The sequence below is a fragment of the Oncorhynchus gorbuscha genome, linkage group LG23 (assembly GCF_021184085.1).
Source record: "Oncorhynchus gorbuscha isolate QuinsamMale2020 ecotype Even-year linkage group LG23, OgorEven_v1.0, whole genome shotgun sequence".
Lineage (NCBI taxonomy): Eukaryota > Metazoa > Chordata > Actinopteri > Salmoniformes > Salmonidae > Oncorhynchus > Oncorhynchus gorbuscha.
The window spans coordinates 48,233,670-48,256,923 of NC_060195.1; the positions used below are offsets into that span (position 1 = coordinate 48,233,670).

Sequence of the window (23,254 nt, forward strand, 5' to 3'; positions counted from 1 at the left end):
CTCTGGACAGTTCCAGAGTCTTCGTCTCGTGCCACCTGTTACTTCCTGGTCTGCCGAGCCTCCGGAACCTAGGGTTAATAACCCACCTTGCTACTCCGGGCAGCCCAAGGAGTGCCGCTCCTTTCTCACCCAGTGTGATATTGTGTTCTCTCTCCAACCCAACACATACTCTAGAGAGAGAGCTCGGGTTGCTTACGTCATTTCACTCCTTACTGGCCGGGCTCGAGAGTGGGGCACAGCTATCTGGGAGGCAAGGGCTGATTGTTCAAACAATTACCAGAACTTTAAAGAGGAGATGATTCGGGTTTTTGACCGTTCAGTTTTTGGTAGGGAGGCTTCTAGGGCCCTGGCTTCCCTATGCCAAGGTGATCGATCCATAACAGACTACTCTATAGAGTTTCGCACTCTTGCTGCCTCTAGTGACTGGAACGAGCCGGCGCTGCTCGCTCGTTTTCTGGAGGGACTCCACGCAGTGGTCAAAGATGAGATTCTCTCCCGGGAGGTTCCTTCCAGTGTGGACTCTTTGATTGCTCTCGCCATCCGCATAGAACGACGGGTAGATCTTCGTCACCAAGCTCGTGGAAGAGAGCTCGCGTCAACGGTGTTTCCCTGCTCCGCATCGCAACCATCTCCCTCCTCTGGCTCAGAGACTGAGCCCATGCAGCTGGGAGGTATTCGCATCTCGACTAAGGAGAGGGAACGGAGGATCACCAACCGCCTGTGCCTCTATTGCGGATTTGATGGACATTTTGTCAATTCATGTCCAGTAAAAGCCAGAGCTCATCAGTAAGCGGAGGGCTACTGGTGAGCGCTACTACTCAGGTCTCTCCATCTAGATCCTGTACTACTATGTCGGTCCATCTACGCTGGACCGGTTCGGGTGCTACATGCAGTGCCTTGATAGACTCTGGGGCTGAGGGTTGTTTCATGGACGAAGCATGGGCTCGGAAGCATGACATTCCTTTCAGACAGTTAGACAAGCCTACGCCCATGTTCGCCTTAGATGGGAGTCATCTTCCCAGTATCAGATTTGAGACACTACCTTTAACCCTCACAGTATCTGGTAACCACAGTGAGACTATTTCTTTTTTGATTTTTCGTTCACCTTTTACACCTGTTGTTTTGGGTCATCCTTGGCTAGTATGTCATAATCCTTCTATTAATTGGTCTAGTAATTCTATCCTATCCTGGAACGTTTCTTGTCATGTGAAGTGTTTAATGTCTGCCATCCCTCCCATTTCTTCTGTCCCCACTTCTCAGGAGGAACCTGGCGATTTGACAGGAGTGCCGGAGGAATATCATGATCTGCGCACGGTCTTCAGTCGGTCCCGAGCCAACTCCCTTCCTCCTCACCGGTCGTATGATTGTAGTATTGATCTCCTTCCGGGGACCACTCCTCCTCGGGGTAGACTATACTCTCTGTCGGCTCCCGAACGTAAGGCTCTCGAGGATTATTTGTCTGTGTCTCTTGACGCCGGTACCATAGTTCCTTCTTCCTCTCCGGCCGGGGCGGGGTTCTTTTTTGTTAAGAAAAAGGACGGTACTCTGCGCCCCTGCGTGGATTATCGAGGGCTGAATGACATAACGGTTAAGAATCGTTATCCGCTTCCCCTTATGTCATCAGCCTTCGAGATTCTGCAGGGAGCCAGGTGCTTTACTAAGTTGGACCTTCGTAACGCTTACCATCTCGTGCGCATCAGAGAGGGGGACGAGTGGAAAACGGCGTTTAACACTCCGTTAGGACATTTTGAGTACCGGGTTCTGCCGTTTGGTCTCGCCAATGCGCCAGCTGTTTTTCAGGCATTAGTTAATGATGTTCTGAGAGACATGCTGAACATCTTTGTTTTTGTCTACCTTGACGATATCCTGATTTTTTCACCGTCACTCGAGATTCATGTTCAGCACGTTCGACGTGTTCTCCAGCGCCTTTTAGAGAATTGTCTCTACGTGAAGGCTGAGAAGTGCTCTTTTCATGTCTCCTCCGTTACTTTTCTCGGTTCCGTTATTTCCGCTGAAGGCATTCAGATGGATTCCGCTAAGGTCCAAGCTGTCAGTGAGTGGCCCGTTCCAAGGTCACGTGTCGAGTTGCAGCGCTTTCTAGGTTTCGCTAATTTCTATCGCCGTTTCATTCGTAATTTCGGTCAAGTTGCTGCCCCTCTCACAGCTCTTACTTCTGTCAAGACGTGTTTTAAGTGGTCCGGTTCCGCCCAGGGAGCTTTTGATCTTCTAAAAGAACGTTTTACGTCCGCTCCTATCCTCGTTACTCCTGACGTCACTAGACAATTCATTGTCGAGGTTGACGCTTCAGAGGTAGGCGTGGGAGCCATTCTATCCCAGCGCTTCCAGTCTGACGATAAGGTTCATCCTTGCGCTTATTTTTCTCATCGCCTGTCGCCATCTGAACGCAACTATGATGTGGGTAACCGCGAACTTAGCCCTAGGCGAATGGCGACAGTGGTTGGAGGGGGCGACCGTTCCTTTTGTCGTTTGGACAGACCATAAGAACCTTGAGTACATCCGTTCTGCCAAACGACTTAATGCTCGTCAAGCTCGTTGGGCGTTATTTTTCGCTCGTTTCGAGTTTGTGATTTCTTATCGTCCGGGTAGCAAGAACACCAAGCCTGATGCCTTATCCCGTCTTTTTAGTTCTTCTGTGGCTTCTACTGATCCCGAGGGGATTCTTCCTTATGGGCGTGTTGTCGGGTTGACAGTCTGGGGAATTGAAAGACAGGTTAAGCAAGCACTCACGCACACTGCGTCGCCGCGCGCTTGTCCTAGTAACCTTCTTTTCGTTCCTGTTTCCACTCGTCTGGCTGTTCTTCAGTGGGCTCACTCTGCCAAGTTAGCTGGTCATCCCGGTGTTCGAGGCACTCTTGCTTCTATTCGCCAGCGCTTTTGGTGGCCGACTCAGGAGCGTGACACGCGCCGTTTCGTGGCTGCTTGTTCGGACTGCGCGCAGACTAAGTCAGGTAACTCTCCTCCTGCCGGTCGTCTCAGACCGCTCCCCATTCCTTCTCGACCATGGTCTCACATCGCCCTAGACTTCATTACCAGTCTGCCTTTGTCTGCGGGGAAGACTGTGATTCTTACGGTTGTCGATAGGTTCTCTAAGGTGGCACATTTCATTCCTCTCGCTAAACTTCCTTCCGCTAAGGAGACGGCACAAATCATCATCGAGAATGTGTTCAGAATTCATGGCCTCCCGTTAGACGCCGTTTCAGACAGAGGTCCGCAATTCACGTCACAGTTTTGGAGGGAGTTCTGTCGTTTGATTGGTGCGTCCGTCAGTCTCTCTTCCGGGTTTCATCCCCAGTCTAACGGTCAAGCAGAGAGGGCCAATCAGACGATTGGTCGCATACTACGCAGCCTTTCTTTCAGAAACCCTGCGTCTTGGGCAGAACAGCTCCCCTGGGCAGAATACGCTCACAACTCGCTTCCTTCGTCTGCTACCGGGTTATCTCCGTTTCAGAGTAGTCTGGGTTACCAGCCTCCTCTGTTCTCATCCCAGCTTGCCGAGTCCAGCGTTCCCTCCGCTCAAGCGTTTGTCCAACGTTGTGAGCGCACCTGGAGGAGGGTGAGGTCTGCACTTTGCCGTTACAGGGCACAGACTGTGAGAGCCGCCAATAAACGTAGGATTAAGAGTCCAAGGTATTGTTGCGGCCAGAGAGTGTGGCTTTCCACTCGCAACCTTCCTCTTACGACAGCTTCTCGTAAGTTGACTCCACGGTTCATTGGTCCGTTCCGTGTCTCCCAGGTCGTCAATCCTGTCGCTGTGCGACTGCTTCTTCCGTGACATCTTCGTCGCGTCCATCCTGTCTTCCATGTCTCCTGTGTCAAGCCCTTTCTTCGCACCCCCGTTCGTCTTCCCTCCCCCCCTCCCGTCCTTGTCGAGAGCGCACCTATTTACAAGGTACGTAGGATCATGGACATGCGTTCTCGGGGACGGGGTCACCAATACTTAGTGGATTGGGAGGGTTACGGTCCTGAGGAGAGGAGTTGGGTTCCGTCTCGGGACGTGCTGGACCGTTCACTTATTGATGATTTCCTCCGTTGCCGCCAGGATTCCTCCTCGAGTGCGCCAGGAGGCGCTCGGTGAGTGGGGGGGTACTGTCATGTTTTGTCTTATATTGTCTTGTCATTTTGCTTTTCCTTCTGTTCGTTTTCCCCCTGCTGGTCTTTTTAGGTTCGTTCCCCTTTTTCTCTCTCCCTCCCTCTCTCTCTTCTCTCTGTCGTTCCGTTCCTGCTCCCAGCTGTTCCTATTCCCCTAATCAATCATTTAGTCTTCCCACACCTGTTCCCTATCTTTTCCCCTGATTATAGTCCCTATTTCTCCCCTTGTTTTCCGTTTCTGCCCTGTCGGATCCTTGTATATTGTTCACCGTGCTGTGTCTTTGTATCGCCCTGTCGTGTCGTGTTTCCCTCAGATGCTGCGTGGTGAGCAGGTGTCTGAGTCTGCTACGGTCAAGTGCCTTCCCGAGGCAACCTGCAGTTTATTATCGAGTCTCCAGTCAGTTCTCGTGATTACGAGTGAAATTGTTTTTATGCTTTATTTTCCGCTCCGAATTGTCTAGGAGTATTGCTATTTCCTTAAACTGGATTAAAGACTCTGTTTTCGCCAAGTCGCTTTTGGGTCCTCATTCACCCGCATAACAAAGAGAGGTTGAACAGGCTGGTAATAGGGGTTGCGACAATGGCGGCGGATAGTTTCAGGAATAGAGGGTCCAGATTGTCAAGCCCAGCTGATTTGTACGGGTCGAGGTTTTGCATGCCATGACTGAGATGGCCATGGCATGACTGAGACCGCAATGGCATGACTGAGACGGCCATGGCATATGGTTTACATCATTTTCATGCTCATCAAACCATTCAGTGACCATTTCTTTCCTGTGGATGGGAACATTTTCATCCTATTGGGGCATAACCATGGTAGCCAAAATAATGGCCTGCCCAGAGTTTTTATACATGATCCTAAACATGATGGGATGTTAATCACTTAAAGGTGCACTATGCAGAAATCGCTCAGGGATTTCCTGTTTGCTAAAATTCTAATAGATTGACGAATTTCTGTTTATGTGACAAAACAAGCAAGTATAGTGAAGAAAGAATCAGTGTACCATTTAAACCGCTGTGAAACATCTTGTCCATAACCAAAATTATTGTATTTTCAGCTGTTGAAGCTGATGTACAAAACCGAAAGTAAAAGACGCAAAAACAAAACTTAAAAACGGGAAGCATAGAAATAGTGCACATAGAAGAGATCCACCGCTTCTTAGACATGCTTTCAATGAGAATGACAGACCTATAACTCACATTTCTATGTGAATTTGGTCAGGTGGCCCACAAAAGTTACATATTGCTGCTTTAAGGCTTTCTGTGTTCCTGCTTGTTGCTGAATAATTTGTGTCTCTATGCATGATATTCCACCCAAAGCAATTAAGGGTCAAAAGGGCCCTAACATGGTCAAAAGCTAAAACACTAGAGGACATTGAGGCTCATCAAGACCAGTAGCCTACACAAGTAGCCTACCCCTGAGCTTCTAATTCTAACCCAGACACCATATGTTGGTAAGGCGACGCAATGCGACACCATTCTATTATAGCTACAATAAAATGTTTACTAAGGCTGTGATTCAATTCATTGCGCAGCGCGCTAGACAGCTGGCCATGCAGATTTTAAAGGCATTTTCTCCGACGTTAGCGGAGATTGCATTTACGGTTAACGCTGCAGATGTTTGCTCAATTGGAAGTTATCTTTAAATGTAAAGTGCTACAACACAAGGCTGATCAGATTGAATCCCAACCTAGGATAAAACCTGTATAGAGCATTATGCTTACAACCCATAAACTGCCCATGCTATCACAGTCTTCTGTGGCAAGTGAGTCCTCTATCCATTTCTACGACAACTACTCATGAGCTTCCAACCCGTCTAATTTATAAGCTGGTGTGCATCAACTGCTGATGATGTGTGTGTGTGTTGCTTCACCAAAGGGGTAAAGCCCGGAGCATTACCCTTGGTTGTGTGTTTTGACACAACCCCCTGCCACTCCTGCAATAACAGTTGGTGCATGGGGGGAATTTTCAGGAGTTGTGTATGGCTGGTGTGTATGGCGAAGCACCGTGAAACCGGTGAACCCGCATGTACAGGGTTGACCCTGCTCTGAGCACTCTGTACAAATGAAACCCCCTCCCACTGATGAAGTGGAATATCCTCCCCTTCCCGCCCCTCACAGACCAATCAATAGTAATCATGTAGGACATATTTCAAGGAGATGACCACTTGTGTTGAGGTCACAGATGAAAACATAGGGGTTTGTATTCTTTGGATGATTCTTTATTTGCATTATGAAGGAATTGGGTGATGCTAACTCTCTATTTTGATATGTACAGGTCTAAAAATAAGTAACAGTATTTAGGAGATGCAATTCAGTACTTCAAGCAATATTAGATTATTGATTACCGGTAGTTCTAAATATGTGTTCAAATGGACTATGTTAGGACGGTGTTGGCTGTTCTATGAAGGCTGAGTTGTACATCTCGTCTCCCCTGGTCTGCTAAAGCTTCTTTCTCCTCAGCAGCCCACAACCTCCCGCTGCATCTCGGAAGGCAGCCGCACAGTTAAATGGAGCACATGCTTCACTGCCCATGTGTGTCGACGCGGCGTGGCATGGGAGCTCTCGCTCCCCTCCTCTGATGAGCACGCACACACACAAACACCGACACACACATACATAACTGCACCAAAGAGGCTCCGTATGGGGTGGGGGGGGTAGATTGTTTATCCGAGACGCAACACAAGCCTCTCTTCAAAAACTTCTCTCAAAACCCCCCTAGCGACCGCCACTACGCCTTAAATCGTGCTAATTAATTTAGGTGAGCTTTTTGACTAAATTACAATATCCACACAGATTTTTTTCATTTGTATAGCTAATTAAGTCATTAGCTCAAAACATGCTGATTGCCAACAAGCCTTGAATTCACCATCTGTTCCTGTGAAGTTGGCTGTCAACCTACCTCTGCCCCCCCCCCACCAATGACAACAGCTGGTAGTCAGACTGGGATTGGGGGGAGTGTTAATTGTGATCTAATTAATAACGTTTTATATACTCATCTCATTACTTATCGTCTTTAGCTAGCCCTGAATGGAGCAATGGGCTGTTAAGACAGCTAAGAATGCTCATTGTCTGATTATCAGTTACTTTATTAGCATCCTTTTTGAGGAATCAGACCCCTTGGCCCCCTACTCCTTCTGTGTTTGCAGGTCTGAAGGAACTGGACAGGTGTAAGCAATATGGTGGATGCTCCCCTATGCCTATTGAAGGGCAGGACCTTCAGCATAAGCCTATCTAGTCCCTTAACTACGGGATTGGTGTCCCCCCCACGGGACAGTTGAGCTAACATAGGCTAATGTGATTAGCATGAGGTTGTTAGTAACAACAACATTTCCCAGGACATAGACATATCTGATATGGGCAGAAAGCTTAAATGATTGTTAATCGAACTGCACTGTCCAATTTACAGTAGCTATTACAGTGAAATAATACCATGCTATTGTTTGAGGAGAGTGCACAGTTATGAACTTGAAAATGTATTAATAAACCAATTAGGCATATTTGGCCAGTCTTGATACAACATTTTGAATAGTAATGCAATGGTTCATTGAATCAGTCTAAAACGTTGCACATACACTGATGTTATCTAGTGGCCAAAATTGAAATTGAGCCTAACCTGGAAGAGTACATTGTGACCTTTCTCTTGATGATGATGATGAAAAAATATATTTTACCAGATCTAATGTGTTATATTCTCCTACATTAATTTCACATTTCCAAACACTTCAAAGTGTTTCCTTCAAATGGTATCAAGAATAAGCATGTCATTGCTCCAGGTACCTGAGCTACAGGCAGTTAGATTTGGGTATGTAATTTTATGTGATTTTTTTTAAAGGGTTCGATTCTTAAGAGGTTTTTAAGATCTGCAAACACAGAATGCGTAAGGGCTCAGGATTATTTTCAGGGGTATATTCCTTGAGGTGAAATGTTCAGAGGGATGCATATAGCAATTCATCAAATGAAGCTAACACGCAATCATATCTGTTCTACACAATCCATTTCTACCTGAATGTTCCAAAAGAATCCATCAGCAAACACATAGTAGCACTCTGCATGGTTTTCAATATCATTTCAGCCTAGCAACCAGTAGAGGTCACTGTTGAACAACACAACAACCCCCTCCCCCTCACTTCCCCATGCCTCCCCCCATTCACCCCCTCCCTCCCTTTCCTCGCCAGGGTCCACTTCTTATTGTCATTGGGCTCACGTAGGGCCTGTGCTCAGCCAACGAACGAACAACTTCTCAGACAAAGCTAGCTGGCGTGCAACATATGTAACCAGCATGTTTCCGCCGCTGCTCTTAAAGACGCGTGTCAACGTTAGCCATAGAAAGTGTGAGTTTCAGGATTGGGGAGTAGGGAGAGAGGGGGGGTATACAGATATGTGATAATGAGAGATGGCGCTGAGCCAAACAGCAATCCACCGAGAAAACAATTGTGTGTGTGGGTGCGCATGTTTGTGTATGTGTGGTTGTCTGAGTGATTGAGTAAGAGATAGAAGGCGGGGGGGGGCGTGAAAGAGAGTGAGAGGGAGTTAGTTGGGGAAGGTGTATGTCTGTGTGTGTGTGAGAATGAGCGAAAGAAGAAGAGAGAGCGAGTGCGAGGCAGATCCAGAAGGAGCAAGAGAGGGCGAGCTTGAGTTGGAGAGGGTGTGTGTTTTGTGAGTGTGTGTGTGTGAGAGAAAATATATACATGGAGAAAGAAAGAGAAAGAGAGAAAGAGAAAGAGAGAAAGAGAGAGAAAAAAGAGAGATGCACCGTGGATTTAAAAGCATGACCTGCAAAGCACCGTGTGGAACAACCCAACCCAAAACAAAGAGAGTTCACAGTTCCCCAGTCTCCCTGCCCCCCTCCCTCCTAAAAACACCCCCAGCCAGAGGGACCACAGTACTAAACGGTCAGTATGACTCCTTACAGTCTGTACACGCTGTACGTCTAGCAAACCCAGTGAGTGATAATGAGAGAGTACTATAGCCTGTGCAAACAACTGAAGCACAATAGCACTTTATCCCCCGGAGCGATGTGAAGCGTGAGGTGCAACACTCAGTGGTTTAAGTAGGTGTTTAACCTCAAACTGTGTCGAGTGGCCCCGTTCTATTGCCATGTCGAGGAAGCAAATGCGGGATAGACCAGAGCCATGGGGCGCCGGATTGATAACGCCATCCCCCAGAGCAGAGGGTGTAAACGAAGCAACAAAGATACTCCTCGAATTCCAGATTAATACTTCAGTAAACATATTATGGCGGTAGATTGATAGTCCTATAAATGAATTGTTGCATTCCATTTACATGTCTTCCTGCCTGTGCATCTGTAGTAGTTGTGCATAAGGGTTTGTATGCGGTGTATAGGGGTGTAAGAGAGGGCCAAACCGGTAGAGCTGATGCTTACAGGTACCTGACTGGAGAGGCTGAAGTTGCTGGCAGGGCTTCTCTTCTTACTGTTGGCATTGCCCACGCTGCTGTTGGCACTGCTGGCAGAGTTCTTCCTTTTCCTCCTCTTCGTCGTTGTCTGTCTCGTTGGCTCAGCTTTGGCACGACCAGCAAAGGAAACAAGAGCCATGGCGGACAACATAATGCATATACCAAGGTAGGGGTAACACATAAAGAACACACAACGTATACACACGTGTGTATGGAGACATGCACACACACCTATGTAAGCATCCACAGACAGAGAGACAGACAGACAGACATACATACATACATACATACATACATACATACATACATACATACATACATACATACATACATACATACATACATACATACATACATACATACATACATACATACATACATACATACATACATACATACATACATACATACATACATACTCAAACACACACACAACCACACACAATACGCACAATACTCAACAACTCAAAAATGATCCATGCTTTGTTAACATCCGAGGTGAAATCAAAAGGTGTTAACATCTCCCAAGACATGCACCAGTAAGAAAGAACCCCTGTCATATTTGCATAATTGCTCAACAATAGACCGTGCTGCTTGACTTAACGTGAATGCCGTAATGACCTTGGTGTTGTACAGTTCTCGATAGCCTCTCCACATTAAGATGACTCTACTGGGATAGATAACATCGCCTTTTATCTTACTGTATCTACAGTATATCTGTAGTTGTACAGGCTTCTGTAGCCATTTATATCTTTTGTTTTGCTGTGATTTGCCTTTGTGAGTCAGATTGTATGTCTGTGTACATCGCCACACGGAGTAGTGATGCACAGTGTGGTGTTTAAGCAAACAATTTCCAAGTGATGTAGAACGAAACGACAGTCATCAAATTCCGTCTTCGCGTTCGGCACCGGTGTTGAGCAGTCATGACGAAAACACAAAGTACACGACAATGTATTTCATGGCATTCCGTTCAGAGAGAATCGAATGCAGCTCCCCTAGACTACTTCGATCTCTATTGAAAACTATACGAAGACAGAAAAGGTACCTTTTTTGTGATTTGTGGGGAATATTTCCGTTTTGAAGTTCTGTGGGTGTCCAGCTAAAACCGGAGCCAAAATTAGTTTTGTTTTATTGAAGTGATTAATTATTTTCTGTAATTAAATGCCAGACAGAGAGAGAGAAAGAGAGAAATGAAAAGAGAGAGAATGAAGGAGAAAAAAAGTACATTCCCTGCAACAAAGATATTGCCTAAACATTATTACTGTAGAAGACTTGCAATTATGAAAAGTCATTTTTTTTATGAGCTAGACATTTAATGAATAAATTAATAAAAGATGCAATTAAAAAGCATGTATGTCCTTGATCATTCATCTAGTGTAAAGTATTGAAATAGGTTAAGTAGAGATCTTAACAGTACTTATATCTCCAAAATAGTGTTTCTGAAAAACATCATTTATTAATACATTTATTTAGCCATTTTCACCAAGTGTTTGTAAGATAATGTTATTCCTCTCAATCTCATTAATATATATATATATATCATCTGTCTGAAAATGAAATACATTTCTAGAGGTTCTTATACTAATCACACCAAGGGAGATACTTTAGTATTCAAAAGCAAACCAGCAACACACACTGAGTGTACAAAACATTAAGAACACCTGCTCTTTCCATTACATAGACTGACCAGGTGAATCCAGGTCACTTATTAAATTCACTTCAATCAGTGTAGATGAAGACAGGTTAAAGATGGGTTTTTAAGCCTTGAGACAGTTGAGACATGGATTGTGTGAATGGGCAAGACAAAAATATTTAAGTGCCTTTAACCGGGTTATAGCAGTAAGTGCTAGGAGCACCGATTTGCGTCAAGAACTGCAATGCTACTGGGTTTTTCAGGCTCAACAGTTTCCCGTGTGTTAACCATCCAAAGGACATCCAACCAACTTGAAACAATTGTGGGAAGCATTGGAGTCAACATGGGCTAGCATCCCTGTGGAATGCTTTGGACACCTTGTAGAGTCCATGTTATTCCTCTGAATCAATATTAGGTGTTCTTAATGTTTTGTATGCTTAGTGTATCATTTATCTGAGTAGATAACATAACTGGGGAGCATACACACATTTTTTAAATAAAAAATATAATGTCTGCAACTACAACCAAATCAAATTCTCTATTACTACTACATTTTAATGTTTATGGTTGTCACGAGAAACTATTAAAATTAAGTCTATTACCAATTCCCATCCACTACTTTGACAAGCCTGGGTACAGGAACATGAAATCCTTTTCTGGCATCACAACTGTTTACCTTTATGTTGAACAAAAAACGCACTAAAACTCAAATCCATTTCCACAAAAAATACTTATCAGCGCATAAATGCATCTGTGCTTCCTTCCTCGCTAAAACAGAACCATTTTCCTGGTCCGAGAAGAATTGGAGGAAAGATGAAAAACTTGACTAATGAGGAAACTACAATTACAGTAGACCGGCATAGTTCAGTTTGGTTTTGTTTAAAAACACAGCTGGACGGATGAGCTGTAGTGGCACACGAATAACGTATGACCAGCTAAACTGATCCAAGATCTGTTTCAAATGACAAAAGCTACCATTTTAATAACCTGGCTGTACAACCAATACAATGTGAAGTATAAAGTCCACTAGTCTGGAAACCAGCAATGAGTCAAGGCAACATGTAACACATACAGTGCCTTCGGAAAGTATTCAGACCCATTGCCTTTTTACAGCCTTACTCTAAAATAGATTTTTTAAATTCCCCAGCAATCTACACACAATGCTCCATAATGACAAAGCAAAAGCAAGTTTTGCAAATGTATAAAAAAAAAAAAACAGAAATAACTTATTTACATAAGTATTCAGACACTTTGCTATGACACTCTAAATTGAGCTCGGGTGCATCCTGTTTCCATTGATCATCCCTGAGATGTTTCTACAACTTGATTTTACTCCACCTGTGGTAAATTCAATTGATTGGAAATTATTTGGAAAGACACAAACCTGTCTATGTAAGGTCCCACAGTTGACAGTGCATGTCAGAGCAAAACCAAGCCATGAGGTCGAAGACAGGAGACATGATTGTGTCGAAGCACAGATCTGAGGAAGGGTACTAAAAAATGTCTGCAGCATTGAAGGTCCCCAAGAACACAGTGGCCTCTATCATTCTTAAATGGAAGGAGTTTGGAACCACTAAGACTCTTCCTAGAGCTGGCCTCCTGGCCAAACTGAGCAATCGGGGGAGAAGGTCCTCTGAAGGTCAGGGAGGTGACAGAGAACTCGATGGACACTCTGACAGAGCTCTAGAGTTCCTGTGTGGAGATTCCAGAAGAACAACCATCTCTGCAGCACTCCACCAATCAGGCTTTTATGGTAGAGTGGCCAGACGGAAGCCACCCCTCAGTAAAAGGCACATGACAGCCCATTTGGAGTTTGCCAAAAGGCACCAAATGACTCGCAGTCCATGAGAAACAAGATTTTCTGGTCTGATGAAACCAAGATTGAACTCTTTGGCCTGAATGCCAAGCGTCAGGTCTGGAAGAAACCTGGCACCATCCCTACGTGGTCACAGCATCATGCTGTGGGGATGTTCTTCAGTGGCAGGGACTGGAAGAATAGTTAGGATTGAGGCATAGATGAACAGAGCAAAGTACAGAGAGATCCTTGATAAAAACCTGCTCCAGAGAGCGCGGGACCTCAGACTGGGGCGAAGGTTCACCTTCCAACAGGACAGCAACCCTAAGCACACAGCCAAGACAATGCAGGAGTGGCTTTGGGACAAGTCTCTGAATGTCCTTGAGTGGCCCAGCCAGAGCCTGGACTTGAGCACCATTGAACATCTCTGGAGAGACTTGAAAATAGCTGTGCAGCAACGCTCCCCATCCAACCTGACAGCGCTTGAGAGGATCTGCAGAGAAGAAATGGAGAAACTCCCCAAATACAGGTCGACTTACTTGTAGTGTCATACTTGTAGCGTCATGCCCAAGAAGACTCGAGGCTGTAATCACTGCCAAATGCGCTTCAACACAGTATTGAGTAAAGGGTCTAAATATTTATGTAAATGTGCTATTGCATTTTTTTCTCCTTTTTTAAATGTATAAATTAGCAAAAAATTCTAAAAACCTGTTTTTGCTTAGTCGTTATGGTGTATTGTGTGTATACTGATGAAGAAAAAAAACGATTGAATCAATTTTACAATAAGCTTGTAACCTAACAAAATGTGGAAAAAGTCAAGGGGTCTGAATCCGTTCCGAAGGCTTCTGGATCCCCAAACTGCTATCAGCTCCTATACGGTTGATATGTTTGGCATCTTAAACATTTTTTTCACTGATCCCTAACACCATACAACATGCAATTGAACAAAGGTTTATCCCCTTGTGCGCAATTAGACAATGACAGTTCAACGTCTCCTTTTTCAAAGAGTCTGTTCAAGAAGATTCTACGCTCAATGACAGTGGAAACTATTTTTATTTATTTTTATAAAAGTAAAAATCCAAACCTCTGGGGAGCTATCAGCGAGGGAGTTGGATCTTGTAGTTTGATTACACCAGCCACCCTTAATTAAAGTTCAGAAGCCTCGCACACATTACACAGATCTGAGTCAAAGGGTTTCTACTGGTGTTGCTTTTTAAAGACGTCTTGTCACGCCCTGGCGAACATTGCAGTAATTTGCAGGCCTCAAATATGTCCAAAACACCTGCTCATTTCTACTCCAGCTTTAACACTGCACAGCCAATTTAAGCCAACTATTTTTCAAGAACCACCCTTCAAACATCAATCATAATACCTTGAAATGTCTGGTTACAGTCTATTCAAATAGGAATTGCCTGTCTCAGGAATTGCTGATAAATTTCCCGATTCCTGACAGGGAGAATACATTTTAAGCACACGCAATATATAATAGATATTTACCTTCTCTGTTCTTTAACATGCTCTCATTAGAAATGAGACAATCCAACCATTGTCATTATGTCACCTCAGCTCTCCTATTACTTATAAGTCACTATAACAACATTGTCTGCGTCCCATAGGTCTCTGGTGAAAAGTAGTGCACTGTAAAGAGAATATGGTGCCATTTGGGACACTGCCATTGACAGACAAGTGTGTTTGGTGACTAAGGCAGTACAAACGTTACCTGGTGGGGCCACCATTCTCTGCCACTTCTGGAACAGGCATGTCTTCAGACAGTCCCTAGGGCTGAGGTTGTAGGTCTTGTGCCTAGACATGAGCTCCTGCATGGGCTCCAGGATAACACACAGCTGCAGATGGAGAACAAGAACACACACGCGCGCAAATGTTAGATTCAGAAGTATTAACATGCACACACAACATGTTTGCCATGTTGGTGAAAATGGATTTTTAATCACTATGTGAGCTTTGCTCCAAAGGGTATCACCTATACATGCTGAATCTGAAACTCTTGTGGACAATTTGAGAATCCAACAAGGAGCATCATCAAGTGACCTATGACGTCATCACAAAGAGGACACGCGGGCCAGTTTGGCAGTTTGAATAGGACAGTCCTCAACAGTTCTCTTAACCAGCCAATTCACATACTCATAGGCCTATTAAAACAGACTTGGGCCTGTATTCAAAGTAGGAGTGCTGACATAGGATCAGTTTCGGCTTTTAGATCATAAGGAATACGATTATATGTAAGGGGGATGGACCTCATCCTAAATCAGCACTCCTACTCTGAGACGTTACCAGACCAGCGAGTCACAGGGTCCACAAATGCCATTCACTCTATTACTACAGAGCTATTTTATAATGGCATTGCACTGTCTGCAGGCAAAGTGAACATGCATATAGCCCACTAAACTCATGTTTGTTCTTTCTCTGATACCATCCTCTTGACACGACTGTGCCCCCCCCAGCTCAGGGAACAATCCCTGGATTTGAGCCTGAAAACAAGTGCTATTTTCAGGTTGAATGATAGGAAGCCTGCTTTACGGCTCTCATACATGGAAAGGCTTAAATACACTGACCCCGCAAAAAAAAAGCCGGTTTTGACCCTTGGCCAGGAAAGCGTCAGTCTCTTTGGGAAGAACTGATAAATGATGGGAAACCCACGAGTGCCTTTCGAAAGACAATAAAGACTCCATTTATGTGAGGAAAGGGAGTATTTTATCTGATCAGCGACACTAAGATAGCGAGATAGAAATCGCTATGGCTCACTGTGACGTGAGGAAGACGGGATGATGTTTACTCAAAGTACAGTATGAAATTAACCCCACATCGACCTCCAACAGTCGACCAATTCCCAATTCGCCTCAGAGCCAAGACTAGGATTTGTTGGTGAAAAATTACAGGGGGGTGTTTTTATTTGGATAAATGAGGTAGGTTGTCATTTAAAAAAAACTAATAGCCTAGTAGTTCTTAGCCTAGTAGTTCTACACTAAAGGCCAATGGATAAATGTCCTATTGGTAATGGATGATATGCTGTCAATAACTGAAAAGCAAGGCGTAATTCGATTTTTATCAGAAGTAAAAGAGAGGTTTAAAATTCAAAATAAAAAGGTGCAATATATATATATATATATTTGATAAATGACGATAATATAGGTATGTTATGACACAAACATCTCCAAAAGTGCACTCAACATATTCCATATGATTTTTCCATATACATTCCATAATCATGCTCATGGTAAGCTGCTATGGATCTCGAGAAGACAAAAACAACAACGAGGACAAAAAAAGAAGAAGTCCAACGAAATGGTAAGAATGGTTGTTAAAAAAAAAAAAAAATGGTTGTTAAAAAAAAATCAACCCCCGAGCCCTCTCTCTCTGTCGCGCTCTCTCTCTCTCTCTCTCTCTCTCTCTCTCTCTCTCTCTCTCTCTCTCTCTCTCTCTCTCTCTCTCTCTCTCTCTCTCTCTCTCTCTCTCTCTCTCTCTCTCTCTCTCTCTCTCTCTCTGTCGCGCTCTCTCTCTCTCTCTCTCTCTCTCTCTCTCTCTCTCTCTCTCTCTCTCTCTCTCTCTCTCTCTCTCTCTCTCTCTCTCTCTCTCTCTCTCTCTCTCTCTCTCTCTCTCTCTCTCTCTCTCTCTCTCTCTCTCTCTCTCTCTCTCTCTCTCTCTCTCTCTCTCTCTCTCTCTCTCTCTCCACAGTCTTCTAAATAAACAATGGCTAGGCACTTCGCCGTCTCTCCGCGCGGCATTTCACAATTATGAGTCTCAACAGGGAGCGTTCATTAATGTTATGCTAATTTTCTCGATCCAATTAATTCGCTCCCTCTCTCTTTTCCCTCGTTCTCCCTCTCTTGTTCTCCCATTTGGAAATCGGAGCTGTCACTCAGTCTTGGAATGAAAAGCACAAACAAAAGAGAGCTGAAATACTGACTAATGTATTCTGGTGCAGGCTGCTGAGACTTTTACTAAGTATATGTTATAAAGTGAGGAATGGACCTAAAAAGTAAGCAAGGATATACATATAGGGGGATATTCACTGATGTATTTACGTATTGTTCTCAATAAAATAACATATTGTGATAGCTGGCAGTCTGTGAATGTTATTTTGTATATTCCATCTTGAAATTCATAAAATATCCTGAAAAATAATCTTCAGGTAGGCATACCTAATTAAAATTGTGGATGGCGTGGCATGGTACCTATATCAAGGTGATTGACATATTGAGTAGTGGCGGCGTGTGAGTGTGTTTGTGCGTGGGTGCATGTTTGTGCCTGTCTTTGTGTGTGTGTCTTTATGTGAGTGTGAAAGGAAGAGAGAGAGAGAGAGAGCAACAGACCCACACAGACACAGACAGAGGAGACAGAGAGAAAAAGGGTGATTGAATTAAAGTGTGTGTGTGTGTGTGTGTGTGTGTGTGTGTGTGTGTGTGTGTGTGTGTGTGTGTGTGTGTGTGTGTGTGTGTGTGTGTGTGTGTGTGTGTGTGTGTGTGTGTGTGTGTGTGTGTGTGTGTGTGTGTGTGTGTGTGTGTGTGTGTGTGTGTGTGTGTGTGTGTGTGTGTGTGTGTGTGTGTGTGAGAGAAAGAGCGAGCGAGAGAGACATAGGTACAGAGAGAGGCAGATAGACAAAGAAGACAGAGAGAGAGAAATAGAGAGAGAGAGAGAGAGAGAGAGAGAGAGGGGGAGAGAGAGGGCGATTGAATTAAAGTGAGAGAGCGAGAGAGAGAGAGAGAGCTCTTACCCTGAGGTAGTTGAGGGTGAAGTTGGTGAGCCCCATGCGGGTGATGTTTTTGGAGAGCTGCTCCAAAACCTGGGGGTCTTGTGCCTAAGGGTTGGGGAAGGGGGAGTGGGGGGGTAATGAAATTGAGAGAGGCAACATACAGTATTCATTTATATTAACTACTAATATTAACTTGTTAGCACTCTTTCATATAGTGTAAGTCTTCAGTCTGAAAATGCAGTGTATTAACAAACCAAGAGACAGCTTGGCCTGGCGCATGCTTCCATTTCGAAGCTTATGAAAAATGCATAGTCTCATCTCCAGTTGTATCTTTGTGTGGAGAAAGTCAGGAAGGAAAATATCAAGTCGTTCTGTATTGTCCAAGAGGAGGGAAAGACAGAACTATGCTTTGCTTCTGCTCTAGCATTGGCTAGGTCGCTATTGAACCAACGACTACCATAAAGTTGAGTCTGAGTATGTGGATAAAGGACGATGGGGGGAAAAAAACATGATTAAAAAAAATGCTTAATCTTAGACTATGATTTGAAATTGGAAATTAAATATCAATGCCAACTAGCTACCTCTAGTATTGTGAGAACCTGTGACTCCAAGAGGTGTCAAATGCTTTTTCAACCATGGTTACCAATAACTACATTGAATACCATTTGAAAAAAATGATCCGTGCCAGAATAGTCTAACCTTGAAGTACCCACAAAACTGTGAGACTATGAAATACCCACAACATTTCCATTCCAAAATGTGTGCTTTTACAAGAAATGAATACTCGAGCAAAAAACGGAATGTTTAAATTGTTATAACATAGCCTGTGATGTGTGTGTGTGTGTGTGTGTGTGTGTGTGTGTGTGTGTGTGTGTGTGTGTGTGTGTGTGTGTGTGTGTGTGTGTGTGTGTGTGTGTGTGTGTGTGTGTGTGTGTGTGTGTGTGTGTGTGTGTGTGTGTGCGCGCGTGTGCGTGCGCGCACATGTGTGTATGTACATGTTTGTGTATTGTCTGCGTTTGTGTCTATGTTGGTGTTGTGCATGTCTGTGTGCACGCGCACAAGCACGATTGTGTCTGTCTAAATTCAGTCTTCTCATTTCCAGACCTAGTTCCCTCTACCCTTTTCATTAGTCGAGGCTATGATCAAAAGAGCTAACTCACTTTTACACATCACTCACATGCCTGTGAAGTATCAGGCCAGGGCCCACAATACCCTACTCTCCTGGAATTAGTGGCAATACCCACAGGGGCCAATTTAATGGTGTGTGAATTTCATAGGAAGATTTGGCAAAAAGAAGGAAGCTGGCTACACGTGGAAAACTACTTCTTAAATGTACCTGTAGGCCCACACGGCTGAAGAAAATAGTTTCTATCAGTCATTGTTGCACACTTTTCAAGGTAGGCTATGCAATTTAGATTACGATAGGTTACATGCATATGGGTAATGTATTTGATGCATATATATTCAAGATACTAGAGTATTGACACGAGTATGACTGTGCACTACTGAATATAATATACTATGTCTAACGTATGGAATTATGACAATTTATAAGTTGCTCACTTTACTGGCCTTCCTTCCGTGTGACTATTATGTTGAATACACTTACTGGAATTAAACAGATTATTAATTTGACCTTTTTTTGTTGTTGCTCAGGCTAGGGCCCTCTTTGATCCAAGCCTTCCTTTGATGTCTGCAAATAAATTGGTTTATGAAATCCCTCCAAATTGGGACACTTTCCAAACTGCTTTGTATGGCTTTTAAATTCATATGCTATGAATAGCATTTAAGTGTCTTGGTGGAGTTGGGGCACTTTAGACCCTGTGCAGCAGGACTCGCATTACATTTTGAGGATAGGATACACCTGAATGGGAAATGGGCAGGTGACATATAGTTAGAGGACTCCTCTTTGTATTGTGTCATTATAGCGTCTGTGAGAGCACGGGCAGAGCCATTGAGGCCATCTCCATTTTCAAGTTGTAAATGTTCTTCTTCTTTTGTGTGAAAAAAATCATAAAGCTAATATTGGTGACTTAACCGCCACCTGCATTGCTGGAGTCATGAACCAAATCCTGCGTGTCATTCATTTATTGTGGCCACTATATGGCGGTGATATAGCTTAAAGCCGTTTACAAACCATGCAACCAATTGGCCCCAGGTTCAAATTCACAACTTTGATTAATCTGCTTTCTATGCCCTCATATTTAGCCTCACATTGAAGTGTTTTACCAGTTTCCTTTTTAGGACAATCATGGCTACAAGAACACAAAACAATTTGAAATTAACATTTGCATGAATGAGTTTTATTGACAAATGTCAAAGAATAAATCATTTTTGCCACTCAAAAAAAGAATGCTGTAAGTACAGAAATGGTTTGCTCAGTGGGAAATTAATATCCAACTAGTCAGTGACAACTGTGTGGAGTTTGGAATTTGTGACAGCAACTATGTGAGCTTATTTAAGTATTATAGACACTATGTCCTGGGATTTCCTATAATCTTCTATGTAGACGACCCTGACCTTCTAACAACTGTTGTGTGGCTTGTGAGCATCATAGAGCAAAACATTACATTTGCGTGTTCGCGAGAGTCAAAGCTTTTCATAGTGGGTTTATAATACTTTGTAGCTCAAACCGTTTTCGAGAGTCACCCTTGTCTCACAAACACATCTCCAGTACAACTGTCAAACCAAGACGTTTTTACACCAACTTTAGCATCTTTTTGCTGCCTTTCCTTTTTTTGCTGCCTTTCCTTTATATCTGAAACGTATTGCAGGCGACAAGGCCTGTACTTCTATTTCCTAGTCATTATTGCCATAATGTATTTAAATGTCCCGCCAACCACTCAGTATAAACGTTACCTTACCATCTTTGGCAATTGGCACAAATGAAATCATAGTCTGGTCCAAATAGAAACGTTACTTGCTCTATTTTGTGGACAAGACATGTCAATCAAGCAAGCCGGGCAACTAAAAGCAACTTTCTCTAGACAATGACTTGGTTTGTTGCTAACATTAGCTAGCTGTTTGCTATCTCCAACATTTTGAGTTTAACTGTAGCCACCTTTTTAATTCACCATAGCATGAAAATCAACACATTATAGTACAAATGGCTTTACAAGTATGGCGAGCTGCTAACTGACTGAACTTACTAATTGTGAATGTGAAGAAATGGAAGCAATACATTGAAAGCAGCATTTCTGTCGGATTTAGAGCTTGCTCTCTCACATCAGGTTAACATGACAACGATCTCAACAACAGAGTCAAAGTTGAATGTCTCTTGCTCAGTTGTGGCAAGCAATGGCGGTATAAAAGGTGAATGCCGACAAGAATGTGGAAAATATTTGGCTGTCTGAAAGGGGACCATATAAACATTGCCCAATTATTTGTTCTGTCAACATACCGCAAATCCTATGTCAATAAGGTATACTTCAGCCTCCGTCAATCGCACAGGCTAATGGTGGAAGAAATAGACGAATCCAATGCAAAAAAACAGAAGTCTGTAGCAAACACACAATGTTTAAAAGGGGTTAGAAGCACTAAATAATGCCGGCGTGAGTGTGGGACTCAAGAGGTTGAAGAAGACAATGCTCTGATCATTGGCTGATCGCTCCCAACCCATCCTCACCCAGTTGACTACTTTAAAATGGTGGAAGCCCTCAATGGCAATGTCCATTCAAAACTGAGTATATCCATGATGACTTCCTCAACATTCTCTATGGTTCTCACCATTCTCTATTATTCTCTATCATTCTCATAATTCTCTATCATTCTCTACGATGCATGGGTGGCACATGTTGATGATGTCAAAGCATAGAGTTGGACATAGGGCACACCTCTGCATCTTGCTATAGCGGCGTCTGTGACAGCATGGCCAGTGCCCTCTATCCAACTCGATGTGTTACATTTGTGTGGGTGTGCAGTCAGCGCATGTTGATGATGTCACACCACTCACGTGCATGGCCAGGATGCTGCGGGGGATGAGTTCTCGGTTCTGCCGGATGGTGAAGTGCCAAGTCTTGATCCTCATGAGGTCGTCAAAGGCAAATTCAAGAATCAGGCGGCCCTCTGTGCATACCTGTCCCAACAACAAAGCCGGGGTAACACTTTCTTAGAAGGGCGTATACAGAAGACATGCGTAACACCTTCCTGAGACCAAGCATGACACATTTATGAGTGCTGCAGTATCATTCATAACATCCTTTGTAACAAATGTAGGACTACTCAGCTTCATTCAACATAGGTTTTCAAGATCACTTAGTACACAGTAGGCTACAGTTTACGTCACCTTTGACATCATTCCCCCACACTAATGTACAGTGCATTCAGAAAGTATTCAGACCCCTTCACTTTTTCCACATTTTGTTACGTTACAGCCTTATTCTGAAATGGATTAAACATTCCTTCATCAATCTACACACAATACACCGTAATGACAAACCGAAAACAAATTTTACATTTTTTTTTAGAAAATTTATTACAAATAAAAAACAGAAATACCTTATTTACATAAGTAATGCACAGTATTTATTTTACTATCAGACATTTTTTATTTGCTGGCATGTAGACGTCTGTTTATTGGGTAGTCACAACAGGGATCGATTTTTATAAGCAATGAATGATTTTCATAAAACTCAGCATGTCCTTCAGTTTCAAATCTGTTCAAGTTGTTTGGAATTGGGCAGACTATTATTTACTCTGTCCTTATTCAGCAGGTCTGTCCTTGTTCCTCTCATCCCTCACATTCTCTTGAAGATGACGTTGAGAGGAGTGTGTTTACGGCAGAGACAAAATAAGTTTGGGTCAGAGAGAGTAGCCAATTAAGTGACAGAGAAATAATGAGAGAGGGAGAGTGTGCAAGAGAGAGAGAGAGAGAGAGAGAGAGCGCAAGCGAAAGAGAGACAGTATGAGTGAAAGACAGGAAAAAAAAACACATTCGCCCCTTTAGCCGAATTCAGTGTTGTAGGGGCCCTTGCAGTTCCCGATGTTTCGTTGCTGTGGCAACCGGAGGGAGGGAGAGAGCGGGCAGCAAAAAAAAAAGAAATCAGCTGATTAGTTGGCATGGCAACCGAAAAGATGTAATCCCACCAGACACACTCTAATCAATGCCCCCAGCACAGATGGTCTCTAGAGGATCAACAAGAAAGAGGCTGGCGGGCATACAGGCCTGGTCACGTGGTATCACTCCGCAACCCTGGAAAAAATGAAAAAGTAGAGAAAAAGGGATTTTTTTTCCCTCTCTGCTATCTCCTACCATTGAATATATGATTTAACCCATTCTGGTAATGTAGTTTAGTCTATGCTACTTGGCTACAATGTGAGGATGTTTCTCTATGCAGTATGTACTGTCTGGATTTTGTAGTCATGAGTTATTCTGGCCATTGAGATGACATTACGGAACCACTTTCTGATAGCTATCAAGTTAGTCATTGGATATCTAACAATGTGGTTGTCTTTAGATCTGTGCAGATTAGACAGAATAAATGTTTGAAAATAATCCTAACTGTTTAATGGACAATGGAAAGGGTTTTCGTTCTAGTTTGATTATGATTCCAACGGCTTCTTAGACGAGTGCACTCTGGCCACAGGGC

At 43.6% G+C, this 23,254-nt stretch overlaps 1 protein-coding gene across 6 annotated transcripts in view; it reads right to left on the reverse strand.

Annotated features, from left to right (window-relative positions):
• LOC124011106 (LIM domain-binding protein 2) overlaps positions 1-23,254 on the reverse strand; it is a 106,177-nt gene that overhangs the window by 14,677 nt on the left and 68,246 nt on the right. Inside the window, exons 4-8 of one of the 6 annotated variants that reach the window (XM_046324133.1) lie at positions 21,619-21,741; positions 17,688-17,771; positions 14,676-14,799; positions 10,573-10,626; positions 9,502-9,632 (exon numbers count right to left, since the gene is read on the reverse strand). In XM_046324133.1, the coding sequence (XP_046180089.1) occupies positions 9,502-9,632; positions 10,573-10,626; positions 14,676-14,799; positions 17,688-17,771; positions 21,619-21,741 (516 nt within the window). Of the gene's footprint in view, positions 1-9,495; positions 9,645-10,572; positions 10,627-14,675; positions 14,800-17,687; positions 17,772-21,618; positions 21,742-23,254 lie in introns of all 6 variants that reach the window. The other 5 variants (XM_046324132.1, XM_046324131.1, XM_046324130.1 and 2 more) reach the window with 5 other exon arrangements.